The 17704-nt window shown below is 42.3% G+C and overlaps 1 protein-coding gene across 1 annotated transcript; it reads left to right on the plus strand.

Annotated features, from left to right (window-relative positions):
* The first annotated feature begins 1001 nt into the window (after window positions 1-1001).
* EXOSC10 (exosome component 10) lies at window positions 1002-16086 on the plus strand. The gene is made up of 25 exons (XM_057382159.1): window positions 1002-1160; window positions 2109-2245; window positions 3390-3513; window positions 3996-4100; window positions 4479-4644; window positions 5381-5492; window positions 5757-5832; window positions 5969-6079; window positions 6480-6623; window positions 6933-7123; window positions 7827-7983; window positions 8573-8721; window positions 8984-9034; window positions 9771-9882; window positions 10527-10577; window positions 11096-11174; window positions 11336-11457; window positions 11773-11868; window positions 12485-12559; window positions 12976-13063; window positions 13286-13359; window positions 13929-14109; window positions 14569-14630; window positions 15295-15368; window positions 15898-16086. The coding sequence occupies exons 1-25, from the start codon at window positions 1032-1034 to the stop codon at window positions 15926-15928; spliced, it is 2697 nt and encodes an 898-aa protein (XP_057238142.1). The 5' UTR covers window positions 1002-1031; the 3' UTR covers window positions 15929-16086.
* Window positions 16087-17704: the final 1618 nt, after the last annotated feature.

Consider the following 17704-nt stretch of genomic DNA (forward strand, 5'->3'; position numbering starts at 1 on the left):
GGTTGGCTTAATTTTGTTACTGTGAGAGCTGAATGAAGTCTGTCAGTTGTAGGGAAAAAAAAATGACCGTAAATTTTTGTTTAAAAATTTTTTGTTAAAAAAACCCTAAATTTTTGTTTCATTTGGGATGTCATCTGTGTGATAAAAACATCAAGTTCCTTGGGCTCAGGGTCACAGAGGCACCTCCAGGCACAGCATGGAGTATCTGACACAATTCCCTGGGCTTTCCCAGCTGCTTGTGTAGCTGTTGCACTCCAAAAATGAAAATGGGATGGTGACTGTTATGAATTTGGGTATTGGCCTTCACCTTTTCTGGGCAGTGGTGTGGCCATCAAGGGGTCCGGGCACCACAATGTACGGAAGATTACTAAACTGCTAGAATGTGTCCAAAGGTGGGACACAGAGGTGGAGAAGAGCTTGGAGGGGAAGAGGAGCTGCTTAGGGCACTTGGTTTATTCAGCCTTGTAGGATACTGAGGGGAAACTGCAGTCTACAACTTCCATGTGATAGGAAGAGRACAGGCAGGCATTRATCTCTGCTCTGTGGTGACCAGAGACAGGATCCCAGGCTGGAGCTGTCAGCCGAGTTTTAGGCTGGATATCAATAAAAGGTTCTTTCCCCAGAAGATGGTTGGATAGTGAACAGGGTCCCCAGGAAATTAATGGTAACTGCTCAAAGCTGCCAGAGCTCCAGGAGCAAGGTASGATTGTTGGGGTGTCTGTGCAGGGCCAAGAGCGGGACTCGGTGGCACCTCTGGGTCCCTTCCCCCTCAGGCTCTTTCTGTGGTTCTGTGGGTCCCAGTAGGACATGTTTGTGAGGGGAAAGGCCGGCTCTGCCGCAATGGAGCCCTGCCGCGTGTCCCTCAGAGCCTCCCATCCCACACAGGGCTCGTCCYRCCCCGTCCCGCCCYGTCCTGCCCGGTCCTGCCGCTGGGGGCGCCCGCGCTCCGCCCTGTTGTCTTCCCGCCTCCCGCCGCCAGTGCTGCGCTCTCGCGCCAGCGCCCGATTCTCGCGAGAACACCGCGCATCAACATGGCGGCTGCCGGCCGTGAGGGGAGCCCGGCAGGGCGGGCGGGCAGCTCCGGCACGCCCGTGGACGCTGGGACAAGCAGCGCGATGTCGACGCTGCCCGGATTCGATAGCCCGGACGCCTTCGTCAAGGTGCAGTCGGAGAGGGGCAGGGGGAACGGGGCGGGCACTACCGCTCCCGGCGTGCCGTGTGCGCTCAGGCCATGCCGGGAGCTGTAGTTCTACCCCGCGGGGGCTGCGTGGGGACCCCAGTCCGAGCGGGTGGTACCCGTAGGGTGTCCCCCAATGCGGGAGGGAGGGTATGAGCCGGGCCGGTGGGTATGGGAGCCAGAGAGGCTTCTCGGGGCCTGGGGCCTGTTACCGGCTTGGGTTGGGCCCTGGCCCTGTCGGCTACCAGGGATTCTTGGGAATGCCAGGGAATCGGGACCCTCGGAGGCCCTGTCGCGATGAGAATTGCCCCGAATAAATCGCAAAGTCGGCCCCCGTGTGTTTTACCTATGCACGTTGCTGCTTCTAGAGAAGAAATGGCTGCCACATCGCAAGTGGGAAGCGTTGCAGGGATTTGGGGTATTTTTTTTACAGTAATAAAGTAATTATCTATGTTCCTGCTGATTTAGAATTGTAGAATATTCTGAATGGGAAGGCTTCCACAAGGGTCATCCAGTTCAGCTCTTGGTACTGGATAGACATCCCAACTATCCTACCTTGTGCCTGTCAAATGCTCCTGGAGCTCTGGCAGCCTTGGGGCCATGGCCATTCYCTGGGGAGCCTGTTMMGTGCCCGACCACCCTTTGKGGCAAGAAYCTTTTMCTGATRTGCAACATAAACCTCCCSTAACACAACTTCAGGTCAAATCTATACTTGTAGACTAAGTTATAAATGTAGGTTTTAGACTTAGATAATTTAAAGCTATCTAAATGAACTGTGTGAAGTTACTCCTGGTGAAAAACCCCCCAGTACCAYATATTGGAACTATACAGTTCCAGCCACCCAGGCAAAGTGCATTGCTATCAATGAGTATCTTAGGTAAACAGGAACAAAATACTGACAAAATGCTAATAATGAAATGTTCTTGCACAGTATGCTCTCGGCACAGTGGTGGCTGCAACAAAGGCATCTAACGGGCTCCCCCAGCCTGGTGATGAGTATGATTTCTACTGCAGCTTCCCCGGCTTCCGCGCATACTGCAACACGCAGGGCGACCGCCTGCTCCACTGGTAAGGGCCCTTGTGCATCTCTGGACTGTCACTAATAGCTCTCAATTGATGCCTGAAAAAAGCCTAGAAATAAAACCCCATAGACTGGTGTCTATAGAGCAGGTATTTGTTTGTTGTAGCTCTGGAGGTGAGGGGGATCTCTCCTCCTAACCCACCTGCCTTTGCTTCAAATTRGCACATATTTATACAGTAAGCATAGTGTAACACTGTCGTTGTCACTGGGCACGGAAATACATGATATCACAGTTTTACAAGTGCACATGTGTCATCCTCAGTTCAGTGGTCGCGAGGGTCTCCCTCTAATGAGATACCATCCTCTTCATCATGGTGGACTTTTCACCTTTGTCTTCAGGGCATACACAGTTGTGATGTTCATGGTTTTTTCTAGTCCTCCAAGTTTTCATTTTCCATTACTTTGTTGGCTGTCCTGTGCCTCTGCCAAGTTCTCATTAGTGCTCTCTACTATGTCTTGTTATAGCATCTACCTTGTCTACTTTCTTCAGAACTTTTTCTGATTTATGCTTGGTGATTGTACTAATCCAGCTGGTTCATTTACATCCAGCTGGTACACYGTATGTTGCTAATACCCTATATAAAAACTTATAACAATATATGAAAAGGCTATTATTGATAGTATATTGAAAGCTATTACATTGTATATTAATAATATAAAAAAAGTTTATAGAAAGTTTTCAGTCATAGGCCTCATAAGCACCTTGTCACTTTGACATAAACCATAGGTATCACAATCCAAACCAGAAGGTTGCTCCTTTCTTTGGCAGCTCCAAGATTGCCATAGGTAAAAAAGTGGTTTATTTCACGTATCTAATTTTAGTTGCTTTTCTAGTGCTTGGCAGCTGAAATGAGAAGCTTAAAGAGGGCCTTCCATAATGATTGCTTTGGAGAGAGGAGTACCTGATACTGAACACATTAGGCTGTCCATTTTAAAAGTCATGTTTGTGAGAAACTTACTCTAACACTTAATATTGTATAGGTGCTTTTTTTATTCACTGCTTATGTGGTGATGTCKATATTTTGGTTTATTTTCAGACTTTGAAGTATAGAAAGTGAAAGAGAAGTAGCTATTTTAGTGTTCAGATTGCCTCCTTTCAGATTGCTGACAACTGTGCTGTTCTCTTGCAAGCATGAGCCAGGTGATGCAGTACCATGGCTGCCGGAGCCTCATGAAGGATTCCAACAAAGTGACAGGGCTGGAAGATAAATTTGATATGCTGGTTGACTCCAATGACATCATTCTTGAAAGAGTGGTAAGCAAATTATTTCTGGATGCATTTCTTATAAAGAGTTCAGTTGTCACTAGTTTTCTTTCTGATTGCAAGAACTTTAGTGGTAGTGCTTTCATAATTAGTCACTCTTTCCTCAATCTGATGTATTCCTTTTTTATTTTAAAAAACCCTTCCATACACCAGGCCAGAGGTCCCAGCAGTTAATGTAGGTGGGCCAAAGAGAGGGAAGGTAATATGTGATGTGTGAGGAAGCTAAATACAATTTGCCATAAAATCCTCACAGCCTGAGAACTTGTCTGTACATTTTAGAGAGCTTCTCTGAAGAAACTCTTCCCACTCCTGGTGTTCAATATACTCTTCCCGTGTTTGTGTTGTGTTGCACAGAATTTGGGGGAGATGGCTRTGGAGGTACCTACCTGTATGACTTTATTTACTCAGTATGACTAGAGTGTCTTGAGTGTGGTAATTTAACAGCTGTTTCACACAATTTTTCTGTATTTTAGAGTATTTTATTGGATGAAGCATCAGGAGTGAACAGAAACCAGCAGCCAGTCCTGCCAGCTGGGTTACAGCCCCCACAGATGATCGTTTCCAGCTGGAACCGTAAGGTGAGGCCCCTGTGCTCAATTTGCTGTGTTAGGTCAGCTGTTCTCCCAGCCATYACACTGCCAGTACTCCAGTGCAGTTGAGTTGTTAAATGTTCTTATGTTTTTTCCTGCATTCTAAGTACCTTTCTCTTTTTTTCTTTTTCCTATTCATTCAAACTTGATCCTGAAATCTCTATGCTTTCWATTGCCATTTCAGTTTCACATGCTCAACAGCCTTTCTTGTGCTTATGAATTCAGGATCTTGAGTCCAAACASTTTCATTCCTCACTGAAAAAATGTGACTCAGTTTTAAGTGTGGGGTATATCTCTTCCTCTGGGTAAAAGAAACTCTGAATGTCTGATAAGTCATKTCGGTTTTACCTGTGGTTTTTTAAGTAGGCAGGAGAATTCCACAAGAGAGCTCAATCTGAAACGTTCCGATTGCTTCATGCCAAGAATATTTCTCGACCACAGCTTAAGTTTCGTGAAAAGGTTGACAATTCCAACACGCCCTTTGTACCTAAAATTTTTATCAAGCCAAATGCTTTGAAGCCTTTGCCTGAAGGTAAGGGATTTATTTTTGTTGGGTAATTTGTTGCAAGTATTTGACACAAACCTGTCCTCACAGTCTAGAGGAGAAATCACTRACTGTAAAAACAAATAGCAGGAGATACTGAGCATTTGGGTGTAGTGATCTTGGTGACACTGTTGTTTCCATATGTGTGATGCCAGGGTAGGTCAACATACACTATCTTCTTGATGGTATACAGCAAATAATCTGTTCCAAACAGATAATCTGCTGCTTCTTTTTACCACCTTGAACATACATGAGAGTTAMTTTTGCATGAGAAGTCTTGACTAGTCAGGTTGTCTGTACAGATATTCTTTCAGGTGAGTGAGCTGCACCAAGTGTGTGGGGAGGCCTACCTTTGGTTTTGGTGCTTTATCAAAGCTGCTGGTAACACCCTRTCTCAGTAACACATCTGCTGCTGCCAGTTTGTCTGTATTTTGCWCTGATGCAGTTGTACTTCCAGTAACTGGGAATGATTGAAATTTTTTTCTGAAGATTTTTCAATCTCCATCCAAGCTTTTGAGCAAAACCATCTTGTGTCTTGCRTAGCAACAGCCAAGTAACTGAGTTGTTCTTTGAGGTACAAAATGACAGCAAAAGCAGCAACACTAAATTGTGAAGATTTTTGATACTYCGTAGAATCTTGTGGTGGGTGGAGAGGGAGATAGTAGTAGGCTGAGAACATGTTACATGGGGGACCCAGTCCAGTTATTCCATATTGGTTGTTCAGCCCTCACAAAAAGTGGACGGGAGCGAAAGGAGCGCCCTGAGGACTTGGATGTGCCAGCTGCTTTGGCAGACTTCATACATCARCAGAGGACGCAGAAAACTGAGCAAGACATGTAAGAAACTAACCTGACAGCAGGGTGCTTGGAGTCCCCTGGGTGAACCTGTGTGGTCGGATTGTGCTGATGCTCACCATGTATAATAGTTCTGCATGTGTTTGTGTCCACATTACGTTGTGTGATTTGCTTTAGACCTGTGCAGTTACATTAAACCTCTGCTTTAAAAGAGACTGAGAATAGGGAAACTGCCGTGGCTCTCAAAGCGTCTGTGCTSTGTTCTCTGGAATTTAGTCTGTGCTTGTCTCTTCATAATTTCCACAGGTTTGCTCACCCTTACCAGTATGAACTAGAGCATTTTTCTCCACCAGATGAAGTTCTCAAGAAGCCTGAACTCCAGGTTGGTAGTGACTTTAATTTAAAACTACAGATGCAGTACATTTACAGCCATACTTGACAAATTTAGAGTTTGAGGGTGGAGGTTGGGGTGGGAGTTGACAGTGAACATACCATGCTTAATTCACTTACTCTGCCAGATGTACAGGCCCATTGAGGAAACACCCTGTCATTTTATCACCACACTGGAYGAGTTGGTAGAACTAAATGAAAAGCTTATGACTTGTAAAGAATTTGCCTTGGACTTAGAGGTAATCAAATTGCTTTTTCTGTTTAAATATACACATGTACTTTTAGAAGCTAGGAGACCATTATGTTCTTCTAGGGGGAGTTTGTGGTTTTTTCCTGGTTTTTGTACTCCCTGACATGAAAAGACAGTTCCTGACCCCCCCATCAGATATTATGTATAAGGTTGAATTAAACTGTGTCAGTATTAAAAGTTTTCCAATGGCAGGACTGGCTGCACAATTCTTAGTGAATTTTATCTTCTTTCAATTAATCCTGTGGGTTTTTTTTTGTCATCTTAGTGACTGCAAAGAGAAAGTTTGCTCATCCAGTCCTAGTTCTTTCTTCCCTAATGTGGGATGCTGTTTGTTTTATAGTATTGTTCCTGTGTGAATGCTAGCTTACATCTCTCTTCCCTGTTTCCAGCACCATTCCTACAGGAGTTTCCTTGGCTTGACATGTCTGATGCAGATTTCCACCCGAACAGAAGACTTCATTATTGATACATTGGAACTGCGCAGTAACATGAACATCCTCAATGAGACCTTCACAGACCCTGCAATTGTGAAGGTCAGCTGCCAAATTCACCACATTTTTTTAAAAAACCATATTATTGTTTTAGCTTAAGCTTTATTATCACACTGTGTGCTCTGTTTTGGTTACTTGATTCTGCTTTCACTATAATTTGTTCAGGAACCCTGTTTCCTTGATATTAGTGATGAATTGCTTGCCAGATGCACTCATTTAGAGGTTCTATACTTAACAGTAAAAAAAACCAGAGAAATCTGGTCATAGACGCGTGAATAGGAAAGTACAGCACTACCATCTGGGAGTAGAAATATTCTTCATATAATTCCCAAATTTTTATGCTTTTTGAAGGTACTTCATGGTGCTGATTCAGATGTGGAATGGCTGCAGAGAGACTTTGGTCTSTACTTGGTGAATGTGTTTGATACTCACCAAGCTGCTCGTCTCCTCAATCTTGGCAGACATTCYTTGGACCACTTGTTAAAGCTGTATTGCAGTGTAGATGCTGACAAGAAGTACCAGCTGGCTGACTGGAGGATACGGTAAAAAYTGACCCCTGAATGGGCTGGAGCTGCAAGGCAGCACTTCTCCTTGTTTGTATTGCTAGAGCTTCTACTTGCAGGACCCATAGTTATAGGTTACTCTCAGAGTTAATGGGCACAGTGTTTACCTGGCTRTGCCTGAAGTTTTTGAGTGTTACATCTTCCCATGTTTTTTAGAAAATKAGTTCTTTTTGGAAAGATATGAAAAGATGAAGTAATGAAAAATCTCCTGCAAGCCCACTTCTTAGGAACAGTTCTTAACCACTGCAGTGTTAYGGAGACAGTATTTGCTCCTCTAGTGCCTCCACAAAAACATTTAATCACCTGTGCAAGGTATAGCAGATGGAGTTGGAGCAGTGAGCTGGCTATGCAGGTGCACCCTACACACCAGAGAGATCCCAAGTCTACTTTTGTAGTCTCTGCAGAGAGAAGAGAGCTATGACAARTACCATAGCAAGCAGTTCTGTGACTTAGCTACATGGCAGTCCTGCTCTCTGGCACATGAACAAGAACCTGAATTGGAGAGTGCACAGCATTTTGCTGCTGTTGCCCAACCAATCATTCAATAAGAAAACAGAAGAATTTCCATGTTAGTTCTTGGCCTGTCTCATGTGCAGTTTGCCCTAATATGCCTTTCAAGAGAAGAGTGACAGTTTGGCTGGACAACTGAAATGTGTTAATGTAATTGTGGCTCTTTTTCTAGCCCTTTGCCAGAAGAAATGATCCGGTATGCTCGTGATGACACTCACTACTTGCTCTACATCTATGATAAAGTGAGGGAGTCRCTGTGGGAGAGAGGGAACGAGCAACCCACACAGCTGCAGGTTGTGTGGCAGCGCAGCAGGGACATCTGCCTGAAGGTAAAGCTTCACCTGGTTTATCAGAGTATAGGGTTAGGAAAGAAGATCTTTGACTATTCTACATCTTCTCCTTTTTATGTGTCTGAAAATAGCTGTGTAAGCTCTTGACTCAGTCATGTGCAGTTCCTTGTTTCAATAGCTGAGGTCCTTGGATTCAGATGCCTTCCTGCTCTTTTTTGAATGCTAGTATTCCTTGGCCTCACAATGCATTGAGGTGTGTCTTTTCTAACAGAGATGTTTCATTTCTAGTTCTGCTGGATGTTCTTAGAAGTTCAGAGCCTCACTGGAGYTGCATTCTGAGACAACTATATTGTGCCTATGGCAAATACTGTCTATGAAAGTAGGCTTTATCTAATGTAGTAAAGCTTGAAGATAGTAAAGCTGCTCTTAGATTTGATGAGGATGGATTTCCCCTAACAATGGATGAGATGTACGTTTTTCAGAAATAGGCTCCTACCAATAGTAGAGGATAAAAAGCTCAGACACATTGTATCAAGAGTGTATTCAGTCTCTTGATGTTCATGTGAGATTCTGTGTCTGAGAGAGGCAAAACAGAAAGCTCATGAGTGCTTCTTTTTTTCCTGTCCAGAAATACATCAAGCCCCTCTTTACAGATGAATCCTACCTTGATCTCTACAGGAGGCAGAAAAAACACCTTGACACCCAGCAGCTGACAGCATTTAGGCTGCTTTTTGCATGGAGAGACAAAATAGCACGTCAAGAGGATGAGAGCACAGGGTAGGAAATCTTTTGTTGTGGACACTGGCTTAATATTTCAATAAATCTCTTCGATTACACCCTGTGAGATGGGACTGCTTTGTTACCTGTAGAATTTACCACCTCAGGCTGCTTGTTACACAGGAGTCCTGTTATTCTTCTTTTCTTTTCAACTGATTTCACCTTCTCAGACCTTGTAATTGAGTCAGAGTTGTGTAYTTCGATGGTGATTTTGAGTGTTTTTAACATTTTGTTAATTAACACCACATCTCTTGTGTTGTAGATATGTGCTACCAAATCATATGCTGTTGAAGATCGCAGAGGAGCTGCCCAAGTAAGTTCTGTTCACCCTAAAGGAGTGAAAATCTTCCTTGATTTTAATATCAAACARGTCCCTTCCTAGTGTGTAGTTATTKCTGCAGTTCKTCCCTTCCTTTCAGCTGTCAGTACTGCTTTTCTCTATAGTTTGGAAAARACATTAGTAGCAGTATTGCTTCAGAGGGCTCCAGACTTCTGGGATACATCACTTGAATTTTATTGCACTAATAAACCACATTCCTTTGCATTGCTCTATGTCACATGTTCCCCCTGAGATTCCTTCACTTTTACAGAGCAAGAGAGGGGTGAGTTCCCCCAAAATTTATTCGAATTCTTTTTGCAGTTCCTGAAGGGGTGGGGAGAGCAAGGGACAGATCCCTTAAAACACCAAATTCATACAACATTTTCCTCAAACATTTGGCACTCACCATCTAGCATCCATACTTGAGAATAATCAAAATGCATCTTTAAAAGTAGGCCCACTGCTGGGCTCAGCTTTCATTGGTGAATACTGAATGAAATTATGAGAACAGACAGACCACAGAAAAGTTAAGTGAGAGGAGAGCTGACTTCATGGCTTCTCCTCATCTGCACAAACCTAATGCAGAATTTGATCACAGAGATTAATCTGACTTGTCTTGCTCTGTCACAGTCAGGACCATGGTTATATCCAGTTGCACATCCTTTGAATGCAAATGCTCATTATATTGGCTGTAAATACGGCACACTGAATTTCCCTTCTCTCTCTTTAGAGAATCCCAGGGTATCATTGCATGCTGCAACCCTGTCCCACCACTTGTTCGTCAGCAGATTAATGAATTGCACATGCTCATTAAGCAGGCCCGAGAGATGCCTCTTGTMAAGGTAGGAATAGCTCATACCACACAGGAGACTGGCATTCCTTTAAGCCAGACCCTGGAGCTGAATGGTGACCTGTGATGATGTGTATGCTGAAGTTTGCTTTTTGAACACTGAAAGTAGTGTTCTGTAATAGGGCAGAAAGATTTGTTGCCACTTCTTGCCTGTGTGCTGTGTAGTGTTTTACACATAGTGTAAGCCACTTGGAAAACTGGAGCAGTAAACGAACAGACACTGCTTGAACAGAATGCAGTTGTCTGTCTTATACTGCACATCACATTTGTGAGGAACAACTGCACCTTGTGGAATTTGCTGGCCATGTAAATGGACTCATAAATGTTTTACAGCTGTGGTGAGGCAAAAAAAMCCAGCAACCTAGGTGTAAGAAATGCATTAGTTAAAATATATCATCAGCATGCTGGTATTATTAAAGCCTTACTCCTGTAGTGAAAAAAAAAATTTGCGAGCAAGAACGTGCCCTTTCTGTGTGAAGTGTTTAAATATACAGCCAAGTGCAAACATCGAAGGAGAAGAAGAAAGTAATTTGATTAACCTGCTAGCTTGTAATAAATGTGCTGAAAACATTTATAAGGTAACCAGCCTAGAAGAAACGGGGCTTTTAAGTGACTCACCTTTCTCTCTCATTCTAGTCGGAGGTTATTTTGGCAGTCAAGAAGAGAGCACCTCTACCCAACCCTGAGGTACTGTTCGCATAATATTTTTACATGTGTCTTAAGCCTTAAACTTGGAAACAAATGTAGCAAAATTCAACTTGGTAGTRAATTGCTATCCATTTTACAAGTCTCTCTGCTTCAGCTTAATGGTACTTTTCTGTGCTAGACCCATAATACCAACTGTAAATTGGTATTTTACAAACCACCATAAAGCAGCACTTAAGGTTTCATCAGCAAACTGCTGCTGGACAGTTTCATGTGTGTTAGAATATATTGACTGAGCTGTAAGAAGAGAGTTTTCAGATGAGTTTCTAAGGCTGATTCATTCTCATATGTGAAATAAAGCATCTCATTAGTCCATGGGTGTCTGTGCACGAAGCCTTTTGATGCCAAGTGCAATGTGCTGTGGCACATGAGCTACACTAAGAATATTCCATCTCTGTATTCCATCCCTTTTTTTGAATTTTCATTAGTGTCTCTGCAGTATGTGAAAATAGTAGGTTCATAATTTATTAATGGTGTTTGTAATTTGAATCTCTCTGCAGAAGCTGGAGAATGCCCTCTTTGGACCACATGACAGTTCACGGATTCCTATGGATCATTATCAAAATAACTCTGCCTTGGGTAATTTAGAGTTAATCTAAATGCTATGCTAATAATGCAKTGATGGGACTGACATGGGGGAAATAAGAGGTCCTGAAAAAACTTTCAGGGAAATCTCATTACATAAAAGAGCAGTAAAATATACAATAATCTAATTTAAAAATTGTCTCCTTTTCATGCAGACCCTGCACCAGTTTTGGAAGATGCTTGTCTCTTTTCAGACAGTGAGAGGACAATGGATATTCAAGATAGYCAGCCAGAGTCAACATGTCTTGTTGCTACTGCCACTGTCAGCATATTCAATGTAAGCAGGATGTTTGTGACAGTGTCAGCATTGAAATATTAGAAAACAGACTTAATAATCTGGTAAAACTCTGTGGAAGTGTTGAAAGAGATAATAAGGTGGGAATGCATGGCAATGGTTCTGACTTTTGTGAGGCATAAGGCCTGATAAAGACAACTGGGTTAGGAGGCCAGCAGGTTAATTCCATGTCTCTGGAGGGTCACTGCCATCAGTGGGACTTCAGAGTGAGAAGCAGCATGGCAGGAAATGGCAGTAGYCAAATCAAAAGAGTATTTGTGTTAATATTGCTTCTTTTTTTTCTTTCTTTCTTTTAAGGAATGTGATGAAAACGAAGGAAATAAGAGGATTTTAACCAGTGCACAGCGGAAAGCTCAGCTAATAATGGAGTCCTTTGAAAATCCATTTAAAATGGTAAAAGCTCCCARTAGTGAGTCTCATAAACTACACAGTGCAGAGGATGCTCTGAGCTGATTTTTCTGGCATACCAGAAGAGCTTGATAGAGCATCAGCTGCTGCTCTCTGACTGGAATCWAGGGATTGTCCTTCTTGGAAAGAGACATGTGGACTTGTTTTCAAAACACATTYAAATACCTCTTGGATATAAGTCTATCTACATAATAAACATGCCCTTCACTAGGTTTTTTTAAGCTAGTTTTAGGTTTTTCAGATTTGCATCACATTTTCATCTGTACTTTATGGCTAGGATTAGTGAGCTGACTTTACTCTTGTAATGAATCAGAAGATTAATTGAAAACTGTTATACATTTGGTGTGGTAAATGACTAGAAAACAATGTATGGTTGATGGTTGGTCTGTTCAGGATATTTTGGTTTTGTGGGGAGGGGKTTTCAGGTGTTTTTTCCTCAATACTTCTCTTGGCAATAGCTRTGGTAACTTCTTTACATCTACAAGGTGTACTATCTGTAGAATACATCTTCAAATGAATTTACTGATTTACAAGTAGCATTTTAGCAATGAGCTAAATGTCATGTGCTGTGTTTAAAGGAATTTTTTTTTCCTCTCTACAGTATCTACCTCCAGAGGAGAATTCTGCCTATGTCTCACAATCTGCAAAGTTTGACCCATCATCAAAAATTTATGAGGTAAGACTGGTACTAAAATTTCCTGCCAACTAGTACAAAAGAAACAAATAAGTAGTTTATTTTCCCTTGGAAGCCTCAGCAATTCAGATTTTTTTTTTCTCCTTGGATACTTCTTGAGAAACTTAACATGTTTCWGTGGCATTCATATCCTTTGAAGAACCAGGGATTGGAGACATTCTGCTGTATAGTCCCTGTCTGTCAAAGCTCTACTGAAGTATCTGCATTTGTTCTCAAGGCTTGCTTATAGCTCAGAACTTTTAAAGCATTTGATTTTACTTCACCTGGTGCAGAAGATCTTAATCTCTTTTACAGCCCAGTTTGATCTTTTGTTCTCTTGWTGAACATCAGCATGTGTTAGCAAGTGTATAAACAGTCTCTTGTCATGATACTTGACAGGTAATATTTTTTYGTTGCAGATCAGCAATCGATGGAAGTTGATGAATCAGGCACCAGTACAGAAGAAGTCCAAGAATGAAACGAATMAGAAAGCAACCCAGCAGTCAGGTACAGCCATTATTCCCTTTCTCAGTGTGTCTGCCAGCATGCTTTTCCCAAGGCACACAGGTTGTTTCCTATAGATGATGGATTTCTTGATGAATGACATTATTTGTTAACATTTGTACYCTGTTTAGTTTGAGAATTGATAGAAGCTGTTTTGTTTGCTTTTTCTAAGCTCCTGGCTAACTTACTCCTGCTTTTTACAGTAATGCTTGTTTGTCTCCATAGTTGCCCATGTCCAGACACAGAAGTTGCATAAAAAGGCAGCACAAAGCATTGTATCTGTTCGTCAGCAAGCYATGGTATGTCATAGAATTCCTCCTTCCAGCCATTGCTCATCTTGACTGTTACAACATAGTTCAGAATGAAACTCTTGAGCCCTGTAACTGAAATACCTGAAGGACAGTGTTTTGACAGTGGTCTTTCTGTGATGCTGTCCTGGTTGTAACAACAGCCCCCTGCTAATTGTGCTGTGCACATCATCACATCCCTCCATGTGTTCAGYAGGGAATGTTTTCCACTGATGCACTTCTGCTCCTCACTTCCTTTAAGGTTCCTCAGTTGTTCTGCATAGGTTCCCCCCAAATATGCCAGTGGGGCTACAGCAGATTTCAGCCTCCCATATCCTGTGAAATGACAACTTGGCTTTTCATAAAAGTGCCTACTGTAAGGAGAAAAAAAAAAAAAAGCAGTTTAGGCTCTAGGAAGAGCACAGAGCTTTCTCCACATGTTATTACTGCCAAAGGCAAGAGCAGTCACTGGGGCCTGGCTCCACTGGGCAGTTAATCTGCAAATTGGTGCCTCCTCAGAGATGTTTCATTCTCCTTTCTTCARCTTACCTGTTTTTCTGTTCTGTGGGTTGCTTTCACAGCAGGAACAAGCTAATAGGAAGAGGGAGAGAGAGGCAAGTGAAAAGGGAGCAGAAACGGTAGCAGAGTTGCCAACACAAGAAAAGAAACGGCAAAAAATCCCCCAGCAAMCAGAGGAGCTGGAAGGACCGAGGCAGTTAACCCCCTTTGATTACAGCAATTCCAACTTYAAAGTGTTTGCAGGTAAGATCTAATCCCTTGCCAGAGTGCTGCACACTGGAAAATGTTGCCAGTTGAGCCTTGAGAAGGCTGCATTAATGTGGGTGTCAGTACAGTACAAACTGTTACTATGGGCTTACCTTACAGTGGGGAAATGGTTGAATAAATTGACTTGAGGAATGTACACTTTGGTATCCCTTTTCTGTCTGGGAAACAAAATCCTGAAACCACTGGTTGAGTGGGTTGTGGATTTGATTTTGTTTCTTTTCTCTGTTTAATTGGACCCAGGAGCTAGGAAACAAAGAGATCTGACTCCTTTGTCATAAAGCACCTTTTCAGAAACATCTCCTGCCCTTAAAAGATTGTTCCAGATTTCACCATATGGGAAAATAGTGAAACCTCCCCTGTTATCAGAGGAATACTATGGAATGCATTGTTCTTCATAAAAAATTTTAATGACAGCTTCTTTCCTCTCTTGGTTAGGAAGCAGCAAATCAAAGGAGTCGCCACAATTTGATCCTGCCAAGCAAGCTTACACAGGCAAGGTATGGGCTTATCATGAAAGAAGGAACACAAGTGTGAGTGACAGTATGTACCGTGCTGGGGGCTCTCTGGGAGGGCACTTGGGATTTGCTGCATCTGCAGAATGTTTCCTAATGTCTGCTGAGATGCAGCTTTCAATCACAAGTTCATGTTTTGAAGAGGTATTATTACCTCTTCCCAATCAGGAGGAGCTTCCTTGGAGCCCCTCAGACTCTCTTGTTGTTTCCCACCTATTCATACATTGCTCACACCTACGCCTCTGTACATCACAAATATGACACTTGGACCACACAAGCCACCACAAATTCCCAGTACCAATTCAATTCTCAAAAGTCACAGGCATTCCAGTGGTTCCAGGACATGTCATGTTSCTCATGTTCTGTTCCAAGTACTGTTACTAGGAACAGTCTCAGCTCAGATTTTTTAACTTACTGCTAATTGAGATTGAAAAGAAGAAGAAAAAAATCCATGAACAATCAAACCATGAACAGACACAATTTTTTGTGCTGCCTTTTTAATGCATGCTTTGGGAGATCTGTGACCAGCACAGGGAAGTTGATGAGCAGATTTCTGTGAGGTTGGAAAGATCTGGCAGTACATGAATCACATGGAATACACTTGGCAGGAATCTCACTGTGGTCGTGTTTAATTTGTTTGTTTGTGCAGAAATTTGCTGGAGCTAACAAACTGCAACAGTCTGGAAACCAGAGCATGTCCTACCTGTCGGGGAAAGCTGAAAGGTGTGTTGTCAGCCTATTTTCATCCAGCTGGAGTGTTTGCACCCCTCTGCCCCAGAGCCAAGGGCAGAACTTAGCTATTGTCCTCAACTGCTGTAGGAGCTTTAGCATATGTTTACTGGAAGAGATTGCATCACAGCCTGACATCAGTTTAAAGGACAAAAAGAATTCCCAACGATTTAGGATTAATGCAATCAAAGACAAGTCTGGGTGGAAGGTTTGAAATGCTGAGATAAAAGTTTGTGTTAAAGGGTGTGGGAGTTGCTTTCTTTGATCAGAGATAAGTGGAAGTGGAGAGAACATCTGCCTAGCTTGGGATGAATAACAAGTATGAACATTTTTGTTCTGAATAGATACTTAATGGATTTGATTCATGTGTAAAAGAGGAACACTACCTAAGGGCAGCATTGGAGGGAGAAGGGTTCTGTCTGCCTAACGACCCTTTCCTAGCAGAATCATTGTAACATTGTCAGTTTTCAATCTTGAGTGAATTTAGAGTGAGAGATAAAGCATTTGTTTAACTCTTTTGCAGGGGCTCAACACACCACTGGCCAAAGAGATAATATTTTTTACAGGACCTGTGGGAGCTTCTGCTGAATGAAACAAAAGTTAGTAATGTTGTCACCATGGGAAAGTAAATACGTGCCATTGATCAGTTTTTGTACAGAAAAGTTTTTAAAACCATTAAAATCCGCTTTTTCCAAAAGGAAAAACATCTTGTTTGGTGTSACTTTTGTTATATTCATATTGCTTTTTTTTCTAATTATACTCACAATGTTKGYTTGTTTATAATTTTGAAAGTTTATCCTGTGTCCTCAAAACACAATTAGGCTAAACTTGTCAATTGTAGGACCTGCCTGAAGTGCAGAACCAGCATGTCAATGGAGTATGGGAGGAACCTCTTAGCATCTCTAAAGGCAACAGAGAAATAATACAGAGATGCAGTAAATGTGACTCAAATTGCAGCAGTTCAGAGGAAGAAATGAGGCCAGAGTGTCTTGTGATAGACCTTGCTTACAAATTGAATTGCACTGCTCATCTCTTATACAGCAAGGTAATACAGAAAAAGAGCGTGTTTATCATGCAATGTTTGTGTATTTTAAGGGAAAAAAGGTATAGGAGACCAATAGTTTCACCATAACGTTACAGAGTGAAAGGAATAGCCTTAGGCAGAAGGGAAAACATGGGTTGGCAGTGTTGTCATGGGGAAGGCAGAGGGTTCTGTGCTGCAGCTGATTCTCTGTAACAAAACTAACATCTCCCAAGTTTTAAACACACACAGTGAGTTATCCTTAAGTCTTTGTAGAAARAGTACCAGAAACAGTATCAGTATTTGATGGGTCAGTGACAGAGCTTATTCTAATGCAGACTCTGACAGCTGGTAATGCTGCTGTGGAGAGGTAGGGAACAGGACATTTTAACAGGGCTTTATTTTACAAAGACTGAGAGGATGCTTGAGATTTAATTTGTTTTCAGTCTTTTTCCCTGTTTCTGGGATATAGGGGGTGGAAGGAACAGAGGAAGAATTTTCCTCCTTAGGTATCTTAGTGTGAACAACGCTGACTAAAACAGCATTGTAGTGGTAGAAGAGTCTGCTTATAAATCTGTTTGCATGGTTCAATATTAGAAAATGTTTTTGTAAAGAGGTAGTTAAATAGGAATTGTCACCAAGTGCATTTGCAGGGGTTGCCAATTCCTTCCTTGTCAGCTTTAACAGTTGTTATTTCTTTAACTTGAAGAACAAGTAGGTGTTAGCAAAAGCCCTATTGGCCCTGGAGATACTAAAAGCTCTGGCTTAAATCCTCTACTTAAAATTCCAAGCAAAGTGACATTTCAAGGRTGATCCTAATTTTAGTCCTTTTCTRTTTTCCCTTTAYRAGTTGCCACAGGTTTTAAAAAAYGTGTTTCGTTGRAGTGACTAGCAACTACATACATGTTTTGTTCACTTGGYTGTGCCTGTGAAGTAGCACTGGAGTCCCCTACTGTCAGGTTGTTTTACTGTTGTGCAGCAGTTTGTTGGAGACCTGTGTGTAACCTGACTGGAGAACTACTCTCAGTACARCCCAGAACAAATGGGTTCATTTATCCCAAAGTCTGCTTTGGGACAGTACACACCACATTCTGTAACGCTGCTGAGCCCTTGGCTGGGCTCACTAGCACTAGAACTGAATCTACTTTTGTGACATGCACAGAATCACAGGCTGGGTGAGGTTGCTGGGGACCACAGTGGGTCATCTGGTCCAAYCTCTGCTCAAACAGGGCCATCCTAGAGCACATGGCACAGGACTATGTCCAGATGGGTCTCGAATATGTCCAGTGAAAAASACTCCACACCCTCT

The sequence above is a fragment of the Malurus melanocephalus genome, unplaced genomic scaffold (assembly GCF_030028575.1).
Source record: "Malurus melanocephalus ecotype Western Australia unplaced genomic scaffold, MMel_1.1 scaffold_552, whole genome shotgun sequence".
NCBI lineage: Eukaryota > Metazoa > Chordata > Aves > Passeriformes > Maluridae > Malurus > Malurus melanocephalus.